Source organism: Prionailurus viverrinus, chromosome C1, assembly GCF_022837055.1.
Source record: "Prionailurus viverrinus isolate Anna chromosome C1, UM_Priviv_1.0, whole genome shotgun sequence".
Taxonomy (NCBI): Eukaryota; Metazoa; Chordata; class Mammalia; order Carnivora; family Felidae; genus Prionailurus; species Prionailurus viverrinus.
In genome coordinates this window covers 113235646-113257993 of record NC_062568.1, presented here as the reverse complement: position 1 = coordinate 113257993, position 22348 = coordinate 113235646, and the positions used below count along the sequence as shown (strand labels likewise).

Genomic DNA, 22348 nt, shown 5'->3' with positions numbered 1-22348 from the left:
CACAGGTGATATGTGCCTCATGACTCTGAATTCAAGGTTATTTTTGTGCTCGCAGGTGCAACGTGGTATTTTGTACCTAATAGCCACATGGAGTTAGATTTTTTCCTCAAAAAAAGGAGGAGTAGGGGCACCTGGGTGGCTCAGTGGGTTGAACATCCAATCTTGTCTCAGGTCATGATCTCATGGTCCGTGGGTTCATGCCCCACGTCAGGCTCTGTGCTAATAGCTCAGAGCCTGAAGCCTGCTTCGGATTCTGTGTCTCCCTCTCTCTGACCCTCCCCTGTTCATGCTCTGTCTCTCTCTGTCTCAAAAATAAATAAACATTAAAAAAAATTTAAAAAAAAAAGGAGGAGTAGTAGCATTAGACATGTTGCTATGTGTATTTTTTTGAAGGCAACAAATGAGTCCTTGATGTCCTGTTTACTGATTTTTCCTCATAAAATTTTTCTCGTTTCTTTTTTTAGTGGGAAAGATACCCTGGTGAAATGGTGGGACCTTGACACCCAGCACTGCTTTAAAACAATGGTTGGCCACCGAACCGAGGTACATGTAGGGTCACGGGCCCAGGGAAAGAATGGCGAGGCAGAAAGAAAAGATGGTGTTCTCCCCTGCTTTGTTTTTACTGCTCCCAGTAATCCTTGCATGCTGTCCCGAGAGACAGAGAGGTTGGTGCGGTGGAGGAAGTGCCGGCCGTGGGAGCAGATACAGCTGCTTCGGGATTTAGTAAAGATTGGCCTTGGATAGGTTTTTAACCCACGAATAGGAGTTTCATTGCTTCTAAGTAATGTGTCCACCTTTATGATCGTAGGGGGGTTTAATGACACTGTACAGTGCCTGGTCCGGTGACACGTAAACAGCAAACGTGGCCATTTTAAGAGTCACCTGAACATACGTATTTCAGTGAAGAGCAGGGAGTATTTTAGATCGTTGTATCCTCCTCCATGTTTTGTTCTTACCAGGCTTTCAAAAACATACCTGGAATTAATGATGATGAAAAGCAAATTAGATTCTTTGTTGACTCGCAACAATATTGTTCTTAGATGTTTGAGGCTGAAAATTATACAGTAGACATCAATGGGGGTACTTTTTATTTGCAAGGCACTGCTGAAACAAAGAAGTACCAGACTTAAAATCGTCCTTTGAGTGGATTCTAGTTAGATCGATTTGTGCTGAACAGCCATTATGTAAATTTAAGGGTAGGAAATTACAGAGAAACTTCTGTTCTACCACAGACCACTTTTTCTTTCCAAAGGTGAGAATTTCTTTCAGTATTTTGAAAACATTACCTTAATATTAGCTTTGTAAATTCCAAAGGGATTTCGCTACAGATAGTATACTTAGACTTTTGGAATGCCACATCATATATCCTGGAATGTCTTAAAAATCCTGTTTGATCTTTTTATACCCTGTAGGTGTGGGGGTTGGTTCTCGTGTCAGAAGAAAAGCGACTCATCACTGGGTCTTCCGACAGTGAGCTGAGGGCGTGGGACATAGCCTACCTACAGGAGGTAATTGCTTTTCTGATTATGGGCAGTACTGTGTTTTAGCAGTGTCATGGGCTCATCGAATTTAGAATCAGATGTAATCATTGAGTTCTTCTCATTGTACTAGAAGGAATTCTATCACTGATAACTTCCAACTCCTAAACAGAGATTTTTTTTCTTCATTATTAGTGCCATTGCCCTCATTCATTTGAGCTTGAAGAAGGATAATTTTAGGTTACACCTTCTGGTAATGCTAATCTTTTACTTTGTGGAACTCTTAGCACAAAATTCCTGGACCTTTGGGTGTCCGTGGGTGGACTTAAGAATATGTGTGGCCCTTTCCCCTTGGACAAAAATCTGTGTAAAATTTCCATGTGTTTATAAAAATATATTCTGAGAAGATCTGTTACTTTCTCAGATCCCTAAAGATTTTGTGTGGAAAAAAGTTTATGGACCTCAGATTTAGCTGGAGTTAGGTGTGGAGTGTTGTGTTCAGTAGCTGTTCTGGTGGGTTCTACTGCAGTAGTCTAGGCTGTATCTTTGCTTCTTTAAAGGAGAACATATAACCTCTGTAGGTATTATTGCCTCTGTCGTTCTCGATTCCAGACTTGAATCTTTCCTCCACAATATGGTGGTAGCTCTTTCACCTAAGAAGGTTTTAAAGTTAATGAAGAGTCAGTCACCGTTTTTGTTTTTTTTTTAATTTTAGATTAAGTTAATAACTTATTAGCTATAGTCCGTATATTTCAGAAAGTTATTGGAGATAGGATAGTGAACACTTTTGTTTGCATTTGCTATAGTCAGTTTTTAAAATACTCTAGTAAGCGTCCTACCGTTGAAGAGTTTTGATCAAAGAGAACCCTAAATGGAAGTTACCAGTGGCCATGAGGATAGGTTTCTAAGTCATTAGGGCTGGGACACATTATTTCAGCTTTTATTTTCCCATTTTTATAAAACAGATGGATGACCTAGAAGAACCAGAGCCCAAGAAAAGCAGAGGGTCTCCCCCTGGGATACAGGATACACCTGAGCCTCGGGATGGTACCCCGGAGACAGATGAAACTCCTGAGGACGTAATTCTTTTTTCTTTTTGTTTCTAAGCTTCATTTGAATTGAGTCGTGGGAACAATGAGAATTGGAGATTTTTTAATTTAAAAATTTGCAGTTCTCATCATTTCAGGAAATACCTTTGTCACCCGCATTTCTTAGAATCGTATCTTTTCAGAGGTTTGACAGAACTTGCATTTAGCCTTCACCTTCTCCTTTGCTTCTTCCGTAGCGCATCCTTACGTGCAGAAAAGCTGGTTCCATCATGCGGGAGGGCAGGGACAGAGTCGTGAACCTTGCCGTAGACAGGACGGGCAGGATTCTAGCTTGCCACGTGAGTACCAGTCGTCAGAGAAAACAATAGGGATGGGCTGTTCCCTCTCAGAGACCGTGCTTGTTTCACATCCAGTGCAGAGACTGCGTTTCCCCCAGTCGTGTTAACAGTTCTGTATGTGCTGCTGTGTAGACTTAGGATCCCTAGCTTCTATTAGCATAACACAGTCATAGTTACTGTGATGGTCCTTATCGTTAGCAAGCATTAGTGTGTGCTTTCTAAGCAGTTTAATGGCATTAACTTCCTCTTTGGTCTTGAGAGCAATGCTGTGATAGGAAGCAGTATTCCCACTTTACACACGAACCAACAATCCCAGAGAGAGGGAGTTGTCCCAGCTAATACAACCAGTAAGTCCTGAAGGAACATTCTTGTTTAGGTCTTAGTGAGAAAAAGCTACATTACAAATTGCCTTTCCTGGACTCACGTCAACTTTCACCTTTCTAGGGAACCGATTCTGTGCTAGAAGTGTTCTGCATCCTTTCCAAAGCGGAAGTTCAGAAGAAAATGGATAAGAAGATGAAAAAAGCTAGAAAGAAAGCAAAGTTAGTTTTTTAAAAAATATGTACTACTAATAAAATATCTTGGGTGGGCCACATAGCCCTGATAGAAAAACTTCTTTAAGGAAGTGATTACCCTGCTAGCGATTACTGGTAAAAGCTGGAGAAGATTTTGTGTAGCACTGATAGTCCAAATTTTAAATTTCTGCTCCACGGTACAACTTCATAGTACATTCCTGAGTCTTAAACTCAGAGCCATACAGAACTACAAAAGCTGTACAGATTTCGTAAAAATAGCTTGTAAATGATTTTGTTCTCAGGCTGGCAGGTGTCTTCAGTGACAGCAGCCCGTACAGAACGAAGCTGGGTTGCATAATGCTAACAGTGGAGGTCATGAGGAGAAAGACTGTAGCAATGACATTTGGGGGCAAAATAACCTTGGAATAGGTTGTTATAATAACCACAGTAACTGTTTCCTCAATGGTTGAAATTTAGCAAGGCTCAAAGGAAAAGACACCTGACTTGGCAAATTTTTTGAGACCTCTGGTTTATTTGACATTGTTAGATTGATAGGTACAGGTTAGTGGATCTTGTAAAAAGTTCTGAAGTGAAGAAAGTTTACTAGAAACATATCATTGGGATAGTTTGAATTACGAAGACTTGGCCCAGGAAATTTTATGGGCCGTTGCCTTCAGAATCCATTTATTGAGGGTACCTGTTAAATGGAATAAAACTTTGTATTTATGACACTAGTTTACAAAGCACTTCTGCATACACTGTGTTGTCTAATTCTCACGGTAATCCTGTGGTTAAGTGACCCCCAGGATCACACAGAACTTGACTCAAGTAATTGCAAAGATTCTTATAGAAAAGTAGTAGCATGATAGTCTTTTTCCCCCCTCTCTAGATTAAATTCTTCCAAAGGGGAGGAGGAAGACCTTGAAGTCAATGTTGAAATGACTCTGCAAGATGAAATCCAACGGGTGACTAATATCAAAACTTCTGCCAAAATCAAGTGAGTAAAAATAAAGGATCTGAAGTACTTGACAGCAGCATTATAGAAATATTGTGCTACAAAGTTGTATTAGCTTTTTCATGCTATTTGTAAGCAGCCTAGAGGAATTATATATTTGGAGACAGTGGTCATGGGATACCTGCCCTCACCATGGGCCAATTATTCATCATCTCATATTTGTTTTATTAGAATAACCTTATTAAATAACCTATTTGTTTAGTCTTCTTTCCTGCTGCTATTTAGAAAGAAAAACATGTACCCTATGTTCCAAAAGGATTTAAGGTCACTTAAAAAATTATACACACAAAAGCAAGTTATATGTCGGATTCAGTATCTGAGCCCAGGTTTCTTTGACTTAACAGCCTATGCTCAATGACTGTCCAATTCTCTTTTTGTAAAATTCTTTACAGTTGCTCAAATGTCTTAGGTTGAGGACACGGTGAAGCCATTCTACTAGAAAACGTTCACCTTGTGAGCGAAGATGGTAGCTAGAACATTTATGAATTATTTTCTCATGCAGATCTTTTGACTTGATTCACTCGCCTCAAGGAGAGTTGAAGGCGGTCTTCCTGCTGCAGAACAACTTGGTGGAGTCCTATTCGCTGAGCCCATCTGCACCTGCTCCTCAGGCTGTGAGGACGAGCAGAATCACCCTCGGGGGTCATCGCAGCGATGTGCGGACTCTGTCTTTCAGCTCAGACAACATTGCTATCCTTTCAGCAGCGGCGGAGTCTGTGAAGATATGGAACAGGTTTGTGAACTGGTGCTCTCCATAGCTTTATCCAGTCGTGTGATTTTCCCCGTGAATTAGGTTTAACTACGCTTTTTTGTTTTTAAGTTTAGTTATGTATTTTGAGAGAGAGAGAGAGAGACAGAGCAGCACAGAGCCTGACATGGGGCTTGATCTTACGAACCATGAGATCGTGACCTGAGCCAAGATCAAGAGTCGGATGCTCAACTGACTGAGCCATCCAGGCCCCCCAGACTTGAGTACTCTTGATAGTTGGTTGTTAGTCTCTTCAGGCCCTACCTACAGTTCCCTCAGAACGTATCTTAACTGTAGGCATGTGGAGTTTAGAGTGCGAAAAGTTGCCTTTTTAAATTTGGTGCCCAAAAAATGCAAGCTTATTCCATGTCTGAAGCTTGTCGCTGTACTTGGCTCAAGGAAAATGCACAAACGTGCTGCCTGTTCCTTCAGTTCTAATAGGCTGTTAGTGCTGCCCGGTATTTTGACTGCAATTTCTCATTCCTGGCTTTCCTAGATGACTATTCTATGCCTTTTGTCTCCTCAAACCCCAGACACCCCTAGCACCTATAAGCTAGTGAGCTTGCTTCCTAGTTCACTAAAAAAACGGAATCCTAGAAAACGTTCATGTGCTCCCAGCATATCTGCCAACTAGGCTGCATCTACACCCACATAATCCGTCTTCCCTCCTGTTACCATGGTGGTGCTCCTAACCAGAGTTCCCCACGACGTGTACCTGAGGTTCTTCCTCTGCTCCCTGCGAGCACTGGTCCTCCTCCTCCACCTGTAACGTGCCTGCTCTACCGGATCGTTCCCCTCAGCCTGCAGATATGCTCTAATATCTCCCGTCTCAAAAGTAATGCCCCGTTTCCTGCTCAGTCTCTCCAGAGCCAGCCCATCCTCTGGTTTCTTTTCTCCATTCTGTCTCCATTCTCCATTAGGCCTTTCCCCACTGTCTCACCACAGCAGCTCTTGTCACCTCATCACTGATCTTCATGTTTCTGAATCCCGTGACCCAAGAGCTTCATGTGACACTCTCTCCTTGAATTGATAACTTCCTTGGACTCTCATTACTTCCTCTTCCTCTGCTGGCTGTTCCCTCTGTCTGTGCCGGGTCCTTCTTACCTTTCTGATCTCCAAGTGTCTGACTACTTCCAGGGCAGAGTCTTTGGACCTTTTCTCGGTCTACAGTCACTTTACGCTGCTTTCTCTGTACTCACCATGCATAAATGTTTCTCTAGCTTTAGCCTCTCCCTGAACAGCAGACCCTTACATTTAAGTAAGATGGATGTCTAATTGGGCATGTCAAGGTTTTATGTCCCAAACCATGCTTGTGATCCTGTTTCTCTGACAGCCTACCCACCTGCTCAGGGCCATTCCCCCATCCCCAGCCCCGTTCACTAGCAGGTCCTGTCAGCTCTACTGTCAGGACATGGCCAGCATCTGACCACATGTTATCACCTGTGTGGCCACCACCAGCCCCATCTGCTGTCCTTCCTCCCCGGGGTTGTCGCGATAGCTTCCTGACGGGTCTCCCTGCCGTGTGCCTCAACCTCTGCGGTCTCTCCACACAGCCACCAGAGTGCTCACAAACCTCCCCTCTGACTCCACTCCCGTTCTGCTGCCCTAGAGCTTGCTGGCCTGTTGTCATCCCCTAAACGCAGCAAGAACGTGCCTCTGTGGTGGCGGTTGTGCTCCGGGTCTTTGTGCCTGGAACCATCTTCCCCATTATATACAGGCTTTCTCCCTGTCTTCTCACCAAATGACAGTCCTGCCCTCGACCAGGATGCTCTCCTCCTCCCTTCTGACCAGCATGGTTTCTCCGGGACACCTGCCAGCACTGGATAGGCCAGCATGTGGCTGCCTCGTTCCTAAAGAATGTTCGGGTTTATGAGGTTCAGGACCTCTTTTCTGTTCAACACACTGTTATATTGCCAGCACCTAGAATAGCATTTGGCATTCAGTAAGTTGTTGATTGAAGTGGGCATTTGATGTTTATCTGTTGAATGGATGAATGCTTACGGTCCAATAAAATGAACTTTACTTGCAGAGATAGTAATATGCTAATTCAGCCTATAATCCTCTGGGCTCACGTCTTTATGGTGGCACATCGGGCTCCGTTGAGCCCAGCACATGCTTTTTTATGCCCTGCTGTTACATAATCTCTGTTCTTTAGGATTAGGAGGCCCCTACACAAAAAAATAAAGTTAGGTGCCATGTAATTTTTTTCTCTCTTGACTATAATTAGGTTTGAGCCAAAGTCTGTGGCTAGGTGTGTATTGAACGTACGCATTGACCTCTAAGATGGGGAGGCAGGTTTCTTAATGTGTGAGTTCTTTATTCCTTCTTTCCCGCAGGGCCACGCTACAGTGCATTCGCACCATGACCTGTGAATACGCACTTTGCTCGTTCTTCGTACCTGGTGACAGGCAGGTGGTCATAGGAACAAAGGTAAACAGACTTCTCGCACTCTGGAGGCTCTTCTCAATATTCTTAAAGTTGTTTGAGAATTCTGGCTCCTGTTTTTGCACAGAACAGAATGTATTAGAAATGTATTAGAGCTGGATGATATGTGAAGGTTGGTAGTTGGTTCCCTTTTTTTCTTTGAGGGGTTTTCTTTTTAGTTGTAGGTTCTTTTATAAAAAAAATCAAACCTTATGTTATGAGTAATAAAATTACAATCACGACCTTGAGATCACTGTCCGTGTTTTGGTGATCGGCCTTTCACGCATCTTTTTATGAGCACCTACGTAGTTGTTTTAAGAAGACTAATGATAAAATATACAAAGTACTTAGTGTCATGCTTGGCAGATGGAAGCATTCAATGGAGACAGACTGACTAGTCCTCATTCCCAGTTGCTAATCAGATTGGAAGATAGACATGCAGGAATGAGCAGACACAGATTTGGGTTCAGATTCTCCCCCTTTTTAGAACAGGTAATTTGGAGCAAGGTCACCAAACTTCTCTTAGTGTGTTTCCTTATCTGTATAATAGGATGGTGACACTTGTTTTTTGACAGTGGCTTTTGCACTAGATGGGCCTGCGTCTGAGTGCTAGATTTTCCACTTGCTAGCTGTGAGAACTTTGGACATTACTTACTCCTGTAAGTCTTGGTTTTCTCATGTAAAATGGGGTGAATAACCTACGTCACAGTAGGTAAAGCACTTAGCACAGAAACTGACTCACAGCAAATAACTAATGACTAAGAGCCGGTAGTAGAGGCACAGGGAGAATAAGGTCATGGAATACTTTAAAACGTGCTTTGCGGGGCGCCTGGGTGGCGCAGTCGGTTAAGCGTCCGACTTCAGCCAGGTCACGATCTCGCGGCCCGTGAGTTCGAGCCCCGCGTCAGGCTCTGGGCTGATGGCTCAGAGCCTGGAGCCTGTTTCCGATTCTGTGTCTCCCTCTCTCTCTGCCCCTCCCCCATTCGTGCTCTGTCTCTCTCTGTCCCGAAAATAAATAAACGTTGAAAAAAAAAATTTAAAAAAAAAAAAAAAACAAAAACAAACGTGCTTTGCAAGTATTTGTCATCATTATCCCCCTAAACCAGTGCTGTGTGCACGTGATCACTTTATTAGAAATCCTGTGTATCACAATGGGTATTTTTTGCCCAGCTAAAAGTGTAAAATAAGCTAGAGAGATTTTAGGGTCAGTGTTGGAATGGACATTAAATTCCAATTAAAAGTTTCTCTCATCTTTCATTCATTCTTTCAACAAATGTCCCTGTATTGGTTTTGTTAGGAAAGCATGTTGTGAGTACCTTCCAAGTCCACCTACCTGTATGACTAAAGTGCAGCCCCCACATCCCAGCCCAGTCTCTGATCATTTAGCGTACGTGATCTTATTTAACGCCCACAGCAGCTTAGAGAGGTTGCTGCTATAAGCCCCATTTTGCAGATGAGAAAATGGGCTCTTGGAGGTGAATTCAGCAGTAGTCAGCCTTGGGACCCCAGTCCTTCCACCTTATGCTCTCCGCACCCCCCTTCCCCTGCAGAAGCCCATCATAGAGCGGGCTTTGCCGCTGTGTGTGTTCCTTGGTTGGTATTGTGACCGCGGCATATCCCAATTTCTAAACAGGAAGTGTGTCTCATTGTTTTCTAAGCCTTTGCAGTTTATTTTTAAGTCCATTGCCCTCCCTAGCATTGTAGGTAGATTTCTGTTTCTCACTGTCGGTGTACTGGAGAGGAGGAAACCAAAACTAGTTGGAGAAATGTTGATTAAGCCAGATACCATTTAAAATTGCTTTAACTCGAAAGGTTTTTAGGAGCGTTTGCTGCTGTGTTTCTCCTGGTTTGCCTCTGGCCATGCTGTTGCCCTTCTGAAGTTGAGGGACCAGTGAAAGTGACGAGTCCAGTACTGTGAGGCCGCAGGCTCTGTCGTTGGGCAGCAGAGCAACCCTGCCAGAGACTGCTCCGCGCATCGGCGGCCTCACTCACCACGCAGAACGTGCGCTCCATTCACAAGCAGTTGGCCACATCTAAATTGTGTAGGCATGAATCTTAGAGGGTATGGGTGTGCTCATTGGAGCTGTGCTCATTTTGTGTCTTCCACAGACGGGTAAGCTGCAGCTTTATGACCTGGCCTCAGGAAATCTGCTGGAGACAGTAGATGCACACGATGGAGCTCTGTGGTCCTTGTCTCTCTCTCCAGATCAGGTAACTAAGCCAGACATTTGGATCCGGACTTCAGTACACTAGCTGCCTTTCCCGTTGCTTGCATCAGCGTTTCCTGCTGCCTGCCAAAGATTCTTCAGGATATCTTTAAAGAAAACCAACTTTTTGTCTAATCATGAGATTTTCTACGTGGTGGCATATCATATGCCTGATAATATGGATAGCTGTCGTAGCAAGTGAATTCTCGTTCAGCTGCATGACATCAGATTACTTGGCCTAATGATTTTCACCAGTGCTTTGTGCTGCTTCCTAAAAGGAACTATTTCCTTGGGCAACGAAGTGCAGAGGATGCAGTAGACTTTCTGTTTCTCCTTTCAGGCCCTACATCCACGAGGTTAGAAGTCTAGTGTTTGTAGCAAACGTATCAGCCCTTCCAAGTCAGTAACAGGGTGCTTCCCTTGTGAGGGGTCACCTTGGAGAACTGTATGCTTATTCTAGTAATGGTGCTGTTGGTCAGCATTTTGAGATGTTTTTTGACAATACTTTAATAAGAGCTTGTGGCCCATTCACTTGAACCTTCTCAATAGTGGCAAACTATCTACTGAAAGTAGCTGTTTTTGGAAAAAACGGAATCTGGAAGTTAGAGCAGGTTACGTCGTCTGTGGTCAGAATAAAACAGCATTTAAAGTTTAAATAGTAGTAACATCTAGGATTCTATCTCTCAAAGTATTTTTATTATTTTTTTTTAACATTTATTTTTGAGAGAGAGCATGAGAATGAGTGGGGGAGGGGCAGAGAGAGAGAGGGAGACACAGAATCCGAAGCAGGTTCCGGGCTCTGAGCTGTCAGCACAAAGCCTGATGCAGGGCTCGAACTCACGAACCCTGAGATCATGACCTGAGCTGAAGTTGGATGCTTAACTGACTGAGCCACCCAGTTGCCCCTCTCAAAGTATTTTTATATCCATCTTATCCTCTATTCTTTCCTAATGGTTTTAGAAGCTAGATAGTCTTGGTCATTTCAGCATCACAAGGGTCCTTGTAAGGTTGTTTCCTATGTTACAAATCTCAAATGGCAGAATAAACACTTGCGATCTAGCTTTCTGACCCGTGTTCTATAGAGTTTAACACTACAATGCGATGGGACTGATCTTCTTGATATTAGAAAACAATTTCAAATGTATTTTACGCAGAGACATTGCAAGAATAAATTTATACCCTTCTGAGAAATACTTTGAATGAACTTATTTAGATGATCTAGTCTGTGTATATTTGTCAAACCATTTTATTAGCAGCAACTTCTTTTGACTGGTGCTTTCTTAGGTGGAGCAAAAGACCCTACAGTGTTCAGAGTCCTCCTGATGCTGAACGAAAGTATAGCTAGAACTTTCCCCTAGCTACTGTCTACATTAGCTCCTGCTAGGAATTTACAAATAAGATCTGTGGCTGCCGCCCCAAAAGAGCAAGGAGAGGGGTTAGGGAAACCACATTTTTCTTCATTCTTCTCCCATGCCATTAAATACAAATGGTCTTTTATGCTATTTTGATGTCATCTTATCAAAGTTTCCGTAACAAAATATTTTTTAATTGCAATGTCATTTGATTTTCAGCGTCGCTTTGTGACAGGTGGTGCAGATAAATCTGTCAAGTTCTGGGATTTTGAGTTGGTAAAAGATGAGAATAGTACCCAGAAGAGGTGAGTAGACATTTTTTAATTTGTGTCCTTGTTTTAGAGTGAAAATGGGGAACTACTGAATGGTTTTTTGACATTTTTTTTTTTAATGTTTATTTATTTTTGCAAGAGAGACAGAGCATGTGTGGGGGAGGGGCAGAGAGAGAGGGAGACACAGAATCCGAAGCAGGCTCCAGGCTCCCAGCTGTCAGCACAGAGCCCGACGCAGGGCTCGAACTCACAGACTGCATGATCATGACCTGAGCGGAAGTCGGACGCTTAATCGACTGAGCCACCCAGGCACCCGACATGTGTATTTCTCTTGTGCTCCAGGGACTTTTTGGAATTTTTGTCTGCCTTTGTAGAGCCCTCATTTATTAATTTTTCCCTTGATGCTTTCTGTCCTGCTAGACTTTCTGTGAAACAAACCCGAACCTTGCAACTAGATGAAGATGTTCTTTGTGTCAGTTACTCTCCCAATCAGAAGCTGTTGGCTGTCTCTTTGCTGGACTGTACTGTGAAAATTTTCTATGTTGACACTTTAAAGGTACAGTGATTGATTATGCCTGCAAATAGTTTCTGTCTTTCTGACTGACCTTGGTTGGGTTGAGACTGTAAAGTGGCCCTAACTGTGCCCAGCAGTGGTAGGTTTCTAAAAATTTATACGGGAATCAAAACATTTTAGGTGCACTAGGAAAGCCAGAGTTTTAAAGAACCCTTTGGTTCATAAATTTTGCTTGAGGCAAGTTCTATTTCGTAAGTTCAGAAAATCCTGTTGCAGCCAGTAGCTTAAGAGCGTTGTTGGGTCTCCCGGGCAGTGCTTCCACACTTGGCTATACGTCGGGATCCTTTGGGTTGCTTTTAAAACTATAAGATTACTGGGCCCTGTGCCCCGAGTCGGCAGGACTGGATCTGGCCTGGGAACATTGTTGTGAAGCGAGGGCCCAAAGTCTTTTCAGCTGAGAGGTGCCGTGAACGTCCCTGTGCCGTATTGTGCCTGAGGCAGTGGGCGTCAGGGGCATGCCGGGCTCCACCGCACTGCAGCACTCGTGGCAGATGCATGCAGGGTCCGCATGCTGGACCCAGGCTGAGCTGCCTTCAGTGGTTTGTCTTCTTGGGAAATACAAAGCAATCCAGAACAGTGTTCATTATATTTTAAAGTTATATTTTTGATCCCCTTGTAACAAACAGTGCCTATATTTTATAGATACATGTGAATATTTGTTCTTTTCTTTTTAATACTTAGTTTTTTCTCTCACTGTATGGACACAAACTGCCTGTTATATGCATGGACATCTCTTACGTAAGTAAAATGTAAACAGTGTCTCAGAAACAAGTTGTCTTTTCTAAAGCACTTTCTTAGTTCTTGGCTTGCTATCTTCACTTCAGAGTATTTTTTCATCATGTTGTTAATCTTTCACCCAAAAAAGCCATAAAATGACATATGTTATAATTGTACCTTAAATATGTATATTACTTTAGTACTTTCAGAATATGTTCACAAATGTCTTAATTAATCCTTAAAACTAACCCCACTGTGGATTTTCCAGATAGTATTTTGCTGTCTAAAATACTATAATTGGTAGACTGCCCTAAAATACGATTTTTAAAAAGGCTCCCCCTTTGTTCTGAAGGATAATGCTGGTGAGGAGGATGGAACTTGGCTTCGTATTTGGACACTTACCATATTTTGCACTATCTGTATACTTTTAGTCTCTTGACCAAAATCATATTTTTACAATGTCTAGTTATGGCTAAGAGTGGCAATAATGTGTTTAAAGACATGATCTAGTCTGTGTGAAAGGGATCAGCCCCGTGCTCTAGCTGTTTGAATTCCATGCGTTAACAGTAGGTAGGTGTCACACAGTATTTCTGGTGTTCTTTTTTTAAATTTTTTTAATGTTTGTTTATTTTTGAGAGACAGAGAGAGACAGAGTGTGAGTGGGGGAGAGGCAGAGAAAGAGGGAGACACAGAATCCAAAGCAGGCTCCAGGCTCCGAGCAGCTTAGCACAGAGCCCTATGTGGGGCTCGAACCCACAGACAATGAGATCACGACCTGAGCTGAAGTCAGACGCTTAACCGCCTCAGCCGCCAAGGTGCCCCATTTTCCGGTGTTCTTATGTTGACAACCATTTGAATGAGAAGTTGAGATAGGAAAGATAGGAGAAATAGAGATCAGGAACATGAGCTAAAAGGCTGGGTTGCAAACTTTCCAGTAGGTTCTTTCCCAGACTCTTCTTTCCTTCTTCCTCCCTCTTCCCCCAAATCCTAGGACAGAGATTAGACATTCTTCTATTCTTCTTCCTATGTGTTGAACAACGTAAATAGGTAACTGACATCAGGGCACACCACCACCCTACAGCAGTACAAACCCACTGGAGCCGCAGAGTTCTTGCTCTCACTCAACAAGCTTTTAAAGGCAACCTTAGATAAAAGCAAAGAAATAGGTGCTCTTGATAGATGAAATTAATTGTTTGGTATTGATTTTACTGTTTCCGGAAAAAGTGGGTTAAATGTTCTGGGTAGTCTAATTGTAGGGTTTCTGATAGTCAAGCAAAGTAATGGGTTACTTCTCTTCCTTGTAGGATGGGACACTAATAGCCACTGGCTCTGCTGACAGGAACGTGAAAATCTGGGGTTTGGACTTCGGGGACTGCCACAAGTCTCTCTTTGCGCACGATGACAGGTAGGTGCTGTCTTTTCAAAGACGTCCCTTTGCGTCACCTGTATCATTTCCCTTGTGCCTCTGTGTCTATTATTTTGGTGTTTTCAGACAGTCATAAATGTAAAATTCTAAAATATAAATAATCAGGCATTCTAGAACTAGCTCTTCAAAACTATGTGCATGAGACTCTTCACTAATGTGGAATTTGATGACATTTGCTCCCTTCTCTCACTTTTCAGCGTGATGTACCTCCAGTTCGTACCCAAGTCCCACCTCTTCTTCACCGCTGGGAAGGACCATAAGATTAAGCAGTGGGATGCGGACAAATTTGAACACATACAGACTCTGGAGGTGACTCTTGCTGCTTAGTTTCCTCAGTTCTCAGTACTTCAGAACTTTACTACTCAGTACTCAGTACTTCAGAACTACTTTTTTTCTTTTTTTAATTTTTTTATGTTTGTTTATTTTTCAGAGTGAGGGAGACAGAGGATGAGGTGGGGAGGGGCAGAGAGACAGGAAGACACAGAATCCCAAGCAGGCTCCAGGCTCTGAGCTGTCAGCACAGAGCCTGATGTGGGGCTCGAACCCACAGACTGTGAGATCATGACCTGAGCCAAAGTCGGACACTCAACCGACTGAGCCACCCAGGCGCCCCTTTCAGAACTATTTTCAAGATCAAGTGTGGGCTTCCCACTGATGTAGAGCAGGTATCAGTCAATGAATAAGGTATTTCTTCTCAGGGTTTTTGTTTTTGTTTCTTTTCTCTCCAGGGGCACCACCAGGAAATCTGGTGCTTGGCTGTAAGCCCCAGTGGAGACTATGTTGTGTCGTCGTCCCATGACAAATCTCTGAGACTTTGGGAGAGAACAAGGGAGCCTCTTATTCTTGAGGAAGAAAGGGAGATGGTAAGGACTTAGGCTTGGTTACGGAGGTGCTGGTGGGTGTCTGACCTGCTGTCCCAGCCACGGCGTTCTGTCTAGTGTGGCCACCCCTCAGCCAGTGCGAATCCAGGGACCTCCAGGAGATGTTTCCAGCACTACTGTCACCGATTCAGCAGCCACACAGAGACAGAGATGCTATTAGGGGACTGCATTTTGAAAGAAGCAGCTTTTCAGTCTCATTTCACTTCATGTAGAGACCATGTTTTTTCTTCCAGATTAACTTCTATCTCTCTCTTGACAGCAAAGGGAAGCAGAATATGAGGAGAGCGTGGCCAAAGAAGACCAGCCAGTAGTAAGTAAATCTTTTGGGACTCTGAGATTGAGCCCTGTAATTATCTTATTCGAATTTACTTTAGTTTCAAGAATTTCTAATGGAATTAGAATTAGGATCAGATGCTGAAGTCATCACCAGCTCATGCAGGACGCTGTCTGTGCAGTCCTGTTTGATTCAACTGTATATCCTTATTTTGAGGGACAAATGACTGACCAAATTTGGTAATGCATGATTGTCATTCTCGCTATTGTTTTGCTTCATTTTTTAAGGAGGCCTCATGGAATCATAGAACAAATATAAAAATCAAAAGGTTTCAGAATTTGGGGTTTTTTTTTGCCTTTAATTTTAGAGAGAGAGAGAATGTGTGAGCACATGCTAGTGAGGCAGGAGTAGAGGGAGAGAGAGAGAGAGAGAGAGAGAGAGAGAGAGAGAGAGAGAGAGAGAGAGAATCCCAAGCAGGCTCCACACTCAGTGTGGAACCCAGTGGGGGCTCAACCTCACAACCCTGGGACCATGACCTGGAACCAAAATCAAGAGTCAGACACTCAACTGACTGAGCCACCCAGGCTCCCTTGGGCATTTTCTTTAAACTTTTGTAGAATAGGATATTCTCATAATAATGAATATAAAATACTTGCCAATGTCTGGCACTTAGTAAGTACCCTATTAACAGTAGTTGGTAACACCATGTTACCATTATCATAACATAGTGATGTCTCTTCTTTTCTGGATATAAGATTAATTTATTGTTTTGTTTTGTTTTTTAATGTCTATTTATTTTGAGTGAGAGCATGTACACGTGTGCAAGCAGGGGAGGGGCAGAGAGAGAGGGAGAGAGAGAATCCCAGGCAGGCTCCACGCTGTCAGCCTAGAGCCCGATGTGCAGATTGATCTCACAAATCACGAGATCACAACCTGAGGTGAATTCAAGAGTCGGATGCTTAACTTACTGAGCCACCCAGGTGCCTCTAATTGGTTCTGTAATGCCTCTCAGCAATATTGTCAAGGATCTCTTTTTTTCTGGCAGGTTCCAGGAGAGACTCAAGGTGACAATTACTTTACTGGAAAGAAAACTATTGAAACGGTCAAAGCGGTAAGTTGATACAGAATGTAGTATCTCATTTTTAAAGAGGATACCAACTTTTCAGTGAAAAGTTTTTGTCAACCAGATAGCCCTTTTGTGGCGAAAAGTTGATGAAATATGTAGGTGGAGATTATAACCCCTGTTTTCCTTCCTTGTAACCGAGGACAGAAGTAGTGCCAAGTCGGTGATGGTTTGTAGAAAGGAGAGCTCATTCTCCCCAGTGTTCTGGAAGCGGCACCTCTCAGGTGCCGGGAGCTGCCCTGCTCCCTGAGTGCACGTACATACGGTCTCACCTGAATCCAAGACGCTTAGTGTCCTCCCCATAAATTAGAAAGAAAAGAAAAACCAAAGACGTCTACAAGTGGCTGTCTGGCACTCTACTGACACGTGTTTATTACACGGATTCAAGTTATCTGGTAGTTCTCTAGTCAGGTCTTCTGGTTGCAGTGTTCCGGGATGATGGGGCATGTGGCAATGATGTCTGTCCTTTGTCCCCATCTGTGTAGGCTGAGAGGATCATGGAGGCTGTCGAGCTATACCGAGAGGAAACTGCAAAAATGAAGGAACACAAAGCCATTTGTAAAGCTGCAGGGAAAGAGGTGAGATAGTCCATGAAGTTACACTCTGAGAAACGTGTCTAAATGGAATTCCTGAGATGAAAGCCATCGTTTTAGGACTTTCTTGACTCAGATCTGCAAATAGATCTCTATTACAGCTGGACTGTAATAGAGTCTTTCCTATTTCAAATATTAGAAAGAAGGAGTTGAGGGCGGCCTAGGAGGAGGGAAGCTTGGTTTTAATGGAAAGCAAAAGAGAGGAAATTCCAGACTGAGGTGACCATTATATTGGGTAGAAACTCCTGCTTCTGCTTTGGTTGCAGAGGCACTGTAACCATTCCAGATTTCCAGATAAAATATTGTCCCAACTCATTCTCAGCACTATTAAAACTAAAAGGCCTGGTCATTGTTTTATATTCTTTCAATTTGTAGGGTTTCCCTTTTCAAAACTAGAGTACGATTGTCGCCCCGCCTGTGACAGGCACTATCCAAGTCTTGTTTTTTAATGACGTGATTTAATAATTTCTTCATAGGTTCCTCTTCCCATCAACCCCATCCTGATGGCCTATGGCAACATCTCTGTGAGTAGAGTGTCTAACAGCTTCCCCCTGGTTACTCAGAGGTTCCTTTCAGGGACAAGAGAGGCAAAGTAGGAAGTGAGGAGGCATGATTTTTTTTTTTTTAATGTTTGTTTATTTTGAGAGAAAGAGAGGAGTGTAAGTGGGGGAAGGGTGGAGAGAGAGAAGAGAGAATCCCAAGCAGGCTCCTTACTGTCAGCCCGGAGCCTGACACAGGGCTCGATCTCATGGACTGTGAGATCATGACCTGAGCCACGATCAGAGTTGGACTCTTAACTGACTGAGCCACCCAGGCGTCCCTCAAGAAGCATGGTTTGAGGCTGGACGTATTGGGGAATACTTTGCCATTAAAACTTTCTTTTGTCTTCCGTGGTGTTGAGTATTTCAAAAGGACCATTTTAGCGTAACTTCCAAGCCATCCTTTTTGGTTGGACTGGATGGCATTCTTGTATTTTCTAGTGCTTATTTGTCCAGTTTCCAAAGCCCTCTTGCAGATTCTGTCCATGTAAATGAACTTGGAAATTGAGGTTTCCGGAGGAAAAGTTGGCATACGTCAGTCAGATAGAGGAGGAGGGAGAAATGGGACAGCGTGTGCACATCAAGCAGTCTGCAGTACGTTCCATGCACGTGTCATTCGTTGCACTCATCCTGTGAGTCAGGGCAGCCTCATTTTACTGCTAGGAAACTGGCCTGACTCACAGATAGAAGGTAACACAGTTGGGGAGTGGCAGAGCTGGACTGCGAACCCAAATGTGACAGACTCTAAGCCCGCACATGCATTGCCCTCTTAGAGCCCCGTTGGTCATGTGAGCGGGATCCCTGGTGTTTAGGAGATAGGAATGAGGGAGCCTCCGTAGAAACCAACCCAGGGCATCACTAAGGCTGCTGTGCTTCCTTTACAGCCTTCAGCTTATGTGTTGGAGATTTTTAAAGGAATCAAGTCGAGGTGAGTCCCAGTGTACGGTTACAGTTTGTCAGCTAACATTTACTGACTGCCTGTCTGACCATGAGATAAACAGGAGTTATAACTGAGGGTTATTTTCCATATAAGTTGAACTATGTCAGCATTTTGGTGGAAAATAATACATTATAAGGCTCTTTTTGAGGCAGAGCCAGGAGGCTCCTCCTAAACTATGAAGGGAAATTTTAGGGACAAACGAAGGGTAGTGCTACTGCACATTGGGGGTAATGAAAGCATCCATCATCAGTCACAAGTACCAACTGGTAACCTTTTCTGATTGTGTGTTTCCGATGGCTTATTTTTATTGGAATCCTGCTGTATATAATGTGTATCCTGTCCTTTTTCACAGAATATTTCCTGAGCGTTTGCTCATGTTACCAATATTCTTCAAAAATAAATTCGTTGCGTTATATCAAAACGCTCATTGCATGGATAATTACTATTGGATTTGCTTTTGATTTTTGCTGTTAGCAGTAGTGCTTCTATGAACACCTTTACATAGAAATCTTCGTTGTTGTTTTTTAAGATAAGAATCCTAGCATAACAATAACCGATCAATGGGCATGAGCTCCTTAAAGGTCTGTGTTGCAGAATTACTTTCCAGAATGCTTGTAATGACTTTTTACCAGGCTTTGAAAAATTCTTTGCCAGTTTCAGAGGCAAAAGGTAGTATTGTATTATATTAATTTCTTTCAATTATGAATGAATTTGTTGGCCTTTTGTCTTTTTTTCCTGTGAATTTTTAGTTTCCCTTTCTTGTACTCTTCAGTAATTTCTCATTGGTTTCTAAAAATTCTTTATATCTCTTGTTCTCTATTTTTAGGATCATGTTTCTTGTTTGTGATTTACCTTTGGGTTTTATTTATGAGTTTGACCTACTGATAGGTCATAACAATTCTCAATATCTGAATCTGTCCCTTACAACAAGAAGTAAACAGACCTGAGGATAATGACGAAACTTCACTAGAGAAACGTAAAAGAAAATTTAAATGAATGGAAGTGTTACACATTCCTAGAAGGGAAGATTCTGTGTTCTAAAGATTTACTTGTTTTTTTAAAAAAACTAATTTACAGGTTGGTGACTCTGGTTGAAGTCCTCTTGAGATTTGGAATTGGAATTGATGAAATGATATTAGAACTAGTTCAAAAAAAGTAAAACAAACCAGAAGAATAGCAAGAGAGAGTTAGATTCTCCTGGATTAAAAAGCTATAAAATTAGCAGAACTAAAACACTACAGGATTGTTGTCAGAATCAGTCAGTCATGAGGACCAACTTGAAAGCCCTGAAAGAGAGTCTAAAATGTGAAGATTCAATACATGGTAAAAGAAGTATCATAATGTAAAGGTGGAACATTCAACAAAAGACTTTGGAGAAATTAGTTAATCTGGAAAAACAGTTAGATTCTCCTATCGCGCCATGGACCAGAATGCATCAAATAGATTAAAATATTAAATGTAAAAAACAAAACATGGAAAAGAGGGAACCATCCAGAATATAAACGAATATTAAATTTAACTCTGAATGGGTAAGATCTATTCAAACATAAAATCATAGAAAAATCAGTAGAAGTTTTAAAATTGAGCAGGTTAAGAAATGTGGCATTTTTAGTGTTTATTCTCTTTGTCTTCAGCGAGCTGGAAGAGTCTCTGCTTGTGCTGCCTTTCTCTTACGTCCCAGACGTCCTGAAGCTCTTTAACGAATTCATCCAGCTGGGCTCTGATATTGAACTTCTGTGCAGGTGCCTCTTCTTTCTGCTCAGGTAACCTGCTTTCCAAAGAGTACCGTGTCTACTCGGCCTGACCGCCCCGGTGCTACTTTAACTGATGGTGTCCACACTGGAATTAGGAACTCCGATGTTTGAGACTCAGAGATGGTTACAGGATTTCACTGCTGTATGACATAAATTATTTCTTATGCTGTGGAATCAGTCTTGTCCTTAAACAAGGGTCATGGTGGCCCATCTCTTTAAGTAATGAGGCGGAGCACTGCTCAGGGATGCTTAGTAGGCATAAGCCTCCAGGCTGCAGTAGCTCTGGTTCTGGTCTGTTTGCTGAGAGCCCAGTACTGAGTGGCCAGTTGGCCTCATTCGTTGTGTCTGTTTAACTGTTTAGTGTAAGCAAAAGGATTTGGTTTTGTCCTCCTAACAGCATCGTCTGGAATAGTGCCTTTATTTTCCTGGGTCTCTAGAAACAAATGGAAACATCAGGGCATATCCAGAGGGAAGTAAGAAACAAAGGAAATATGTTTATTAGACTATTCTTAAATATGTAAAATTGCTCTTAATGTGTAATTGAGAAGAGTGTGTTTGTAGGAGTTTAAGAGTGTACTCTTGTATCTCTGCCCCCTCAGTCTCCAGCTGTTACAGCAGAGACCGGGAATAGAGACAGATCCAACACCTTGAAACGCTGTTAGGAAGACAAGATACAAACTCATCAGCCAATACCAAAGAGTTAAAAAACTAACAAAGAGGGGCGCCTGGGTGGCGCAGTCGGTTAAGCGTCCGACTTCAGCCAGGTCACGATCTCGCGGTCCGTGAGTTCGAGCCCCGCATCGGGCTCTGGGCTGATGGCTCAGAGCCTGGAGCCTGTTTCCGATTCTGTGTCTCCCTCTCTCTCTGCCTCTCCCCCGTTCATGCTCTGTCTCTCTCTGTCCCAAAAAAATAAATAAACGTTGAAAAAAAAATTAAAAAAAAAAAAAAAAAAAAACTAACAAAGAGATATATTTAGAGAATTCATATTTGAATTGACCTGTTTTCATGACTCTTAATCCTGTGTTCCTTTTATTCCATCAAGATAGTAGCAATAGAAGAACAGGGATATGTTTATGTTAGTCTCTTGCCATATTTATAATTTGAGGCAAGTGATGAGGCCTCAAATTGGCACTCAACGATGTTGCTAATAATTTCTTACTGCTTGGCATAGGTACTAAATCGGGGTTTCTGATCTTAAGGGAAACACTAGGAATATTTCCAGCATATCAGAGGGTTGGAGATGCCTAGTGCCTTACAAGTAGCTGTGACAGGTCACACATGAGTGTGAGTTACGCATCGAGGAATATGAATTCATTGTAGGTCATCTTGGTACTGTAGGTCAGAGTTTGACTCTCTCGTCAGTGACTATCTTCTTTTCTGCTGTGGCTTCCCTAGAAATATTAACAAACCTTTGTTGAGTTAGCATTTCTTAGCACGCTTATTCCTCTCTGAGCTTTCCTAGAATACCGTTGTCAAAGTCTGCGGCCTCATGGTAGATGGCAGGGAAAAGGGCCAGCTTTGCAAACAAGTTGAATGTGCCATAACTTTTAGGATAGTATTGTTAAAATTGACATCAGATAAAAGCGAGTAGTAGAGAGGAAACATCTTCAGCCATTTTTTATACTACCATGATATGGTAAAATTAATCCTTTTTTTGCTTTTTTTTTTTTTTTTTTTTTTGCTTTGATATTATCTGTTTGCTTTTCTAGAAAGGATAAGCGGAGCACTACCTCTCTTTGTAACGTGACTGTTTTGTTTTTCTATTAGGATTCACTTTGGGCAGATCACTAGTAACCAAATGCTTGTGCCAGTCATTGAAAAATTAAAGGAAACAACTATTTCAAAAGTCAGCCAAGTCCGGGTAGGTATCCCTGTAGTAATGCAGTAATGAGGGGGAAATCCTAGTGTGTGTGTGACTTTGAAGTAGCACAGTGAGCTGTGCCTTGTCTTTGGTGATATTGACCAGACATATATCTGTATTGAGGTAAGATTTCCACTGTCTTGGATAAAGAATAGAGAGAAGAAAACAAAACAAGAAAGACCTTAGACAAGGAGGGATGCCTAAGAACACCTGAACCATTGGTTCTCCTGACTTGCACATGCTGCTGCGATTGAACTCAAGTGAGAGA

The 22348-nt window shown here is 42.5% G+C and overlaps 2 protein-coding genes across 3 annotated transcripts in view; one reads left to right on the top strand and one right to left on the bottom strand.

Moving 5' to 3' along the window:
• Window positions 1–22348, top strand: part of WDR3 (WD repeat domain 3) — a 31796-nt gene that overhangs the window by 8673 nt on the left and 775 nt on the right. For both annotated transcript variants that reach the window (XM_047871568.1, XM_047871567.1), the window contains exons 5-26: window positions 465–543; window positions 1413–1508; window positions 2444–2557; window positions 2764–2865; window positions 3310–3407; window positions 4270–4377; window positions 4898–5128; window positions 7480–7573; window positions 9677–9778; window positions 11346–11431; window positions 11819–11954; window positions 12654–12710; window positions 13994–14094; window positions 14313–14424; window positions 14844–14978; window positions 15256–15306; window positions 16316–16381; window positions 16879–16971; window positions 17463–17510; window positions 18410–18453; window positions 20100–20228; window positions 21987–22080. In XM_047871568.1, coding sequence (XP_047727524.1) covers window positions 465–543; window positions 1413–1508; window positions 2444–2557; window positions 2764–2865; window positions 3310–3407; window positions 4270–4377; window positions 4898–5128; window positions 7480–7573; window positions 9677–9778; window positions 11346–11431; window positions 11819–11954; window positions 12654–12710; window positions 13994–14094; window positions 14313–14424; window positions 14844–14978; window positions 15256–15306; window positions 16316–16381; window positions 16879–16971; window positions 17463–17510; window positions 18410–18453; window positions 20100–20228; window positions 21987–22080 — 2176 coding nt within the window. The remainder of the gene's footprint in view (window positions 1–464; window positions 544–1412; window positions 1509–2443; window positions 2558–2763; window positions 2866–3309; window positions 3408–4269; window positions 4378–4897; window positions 5129–7479; window positions 7574–9676; window positions 9779–11345; window positions 11432–11818; window positions 11955–12653; window positions 12711–13993; window positions 14095–14312; window positions 14425–14843; window positions 14979–15255; window positions 15307–16315; window positions 16382–16878; window positions 16972–17462; window positions 17511–18409; window positions 18454–20099; window positions 20229–21986; window positions 22081–22348) is intronic.
• SPAG17 (sperm associated antigen 17) overlaps window positions 16792–22348 on the bottom strand; it is a 235344-nt gene continuing 229787 nt past the window's right edge. Inside the window, exon 49 of the mRNA XM_047871565.1 lies at window positions 16792–16921. The gene's annotated coding sequence lies outside the window, so the exon portion shown is untranslated. The remainder of the gene's footprint in view (window positions 16922–22348) is intronic.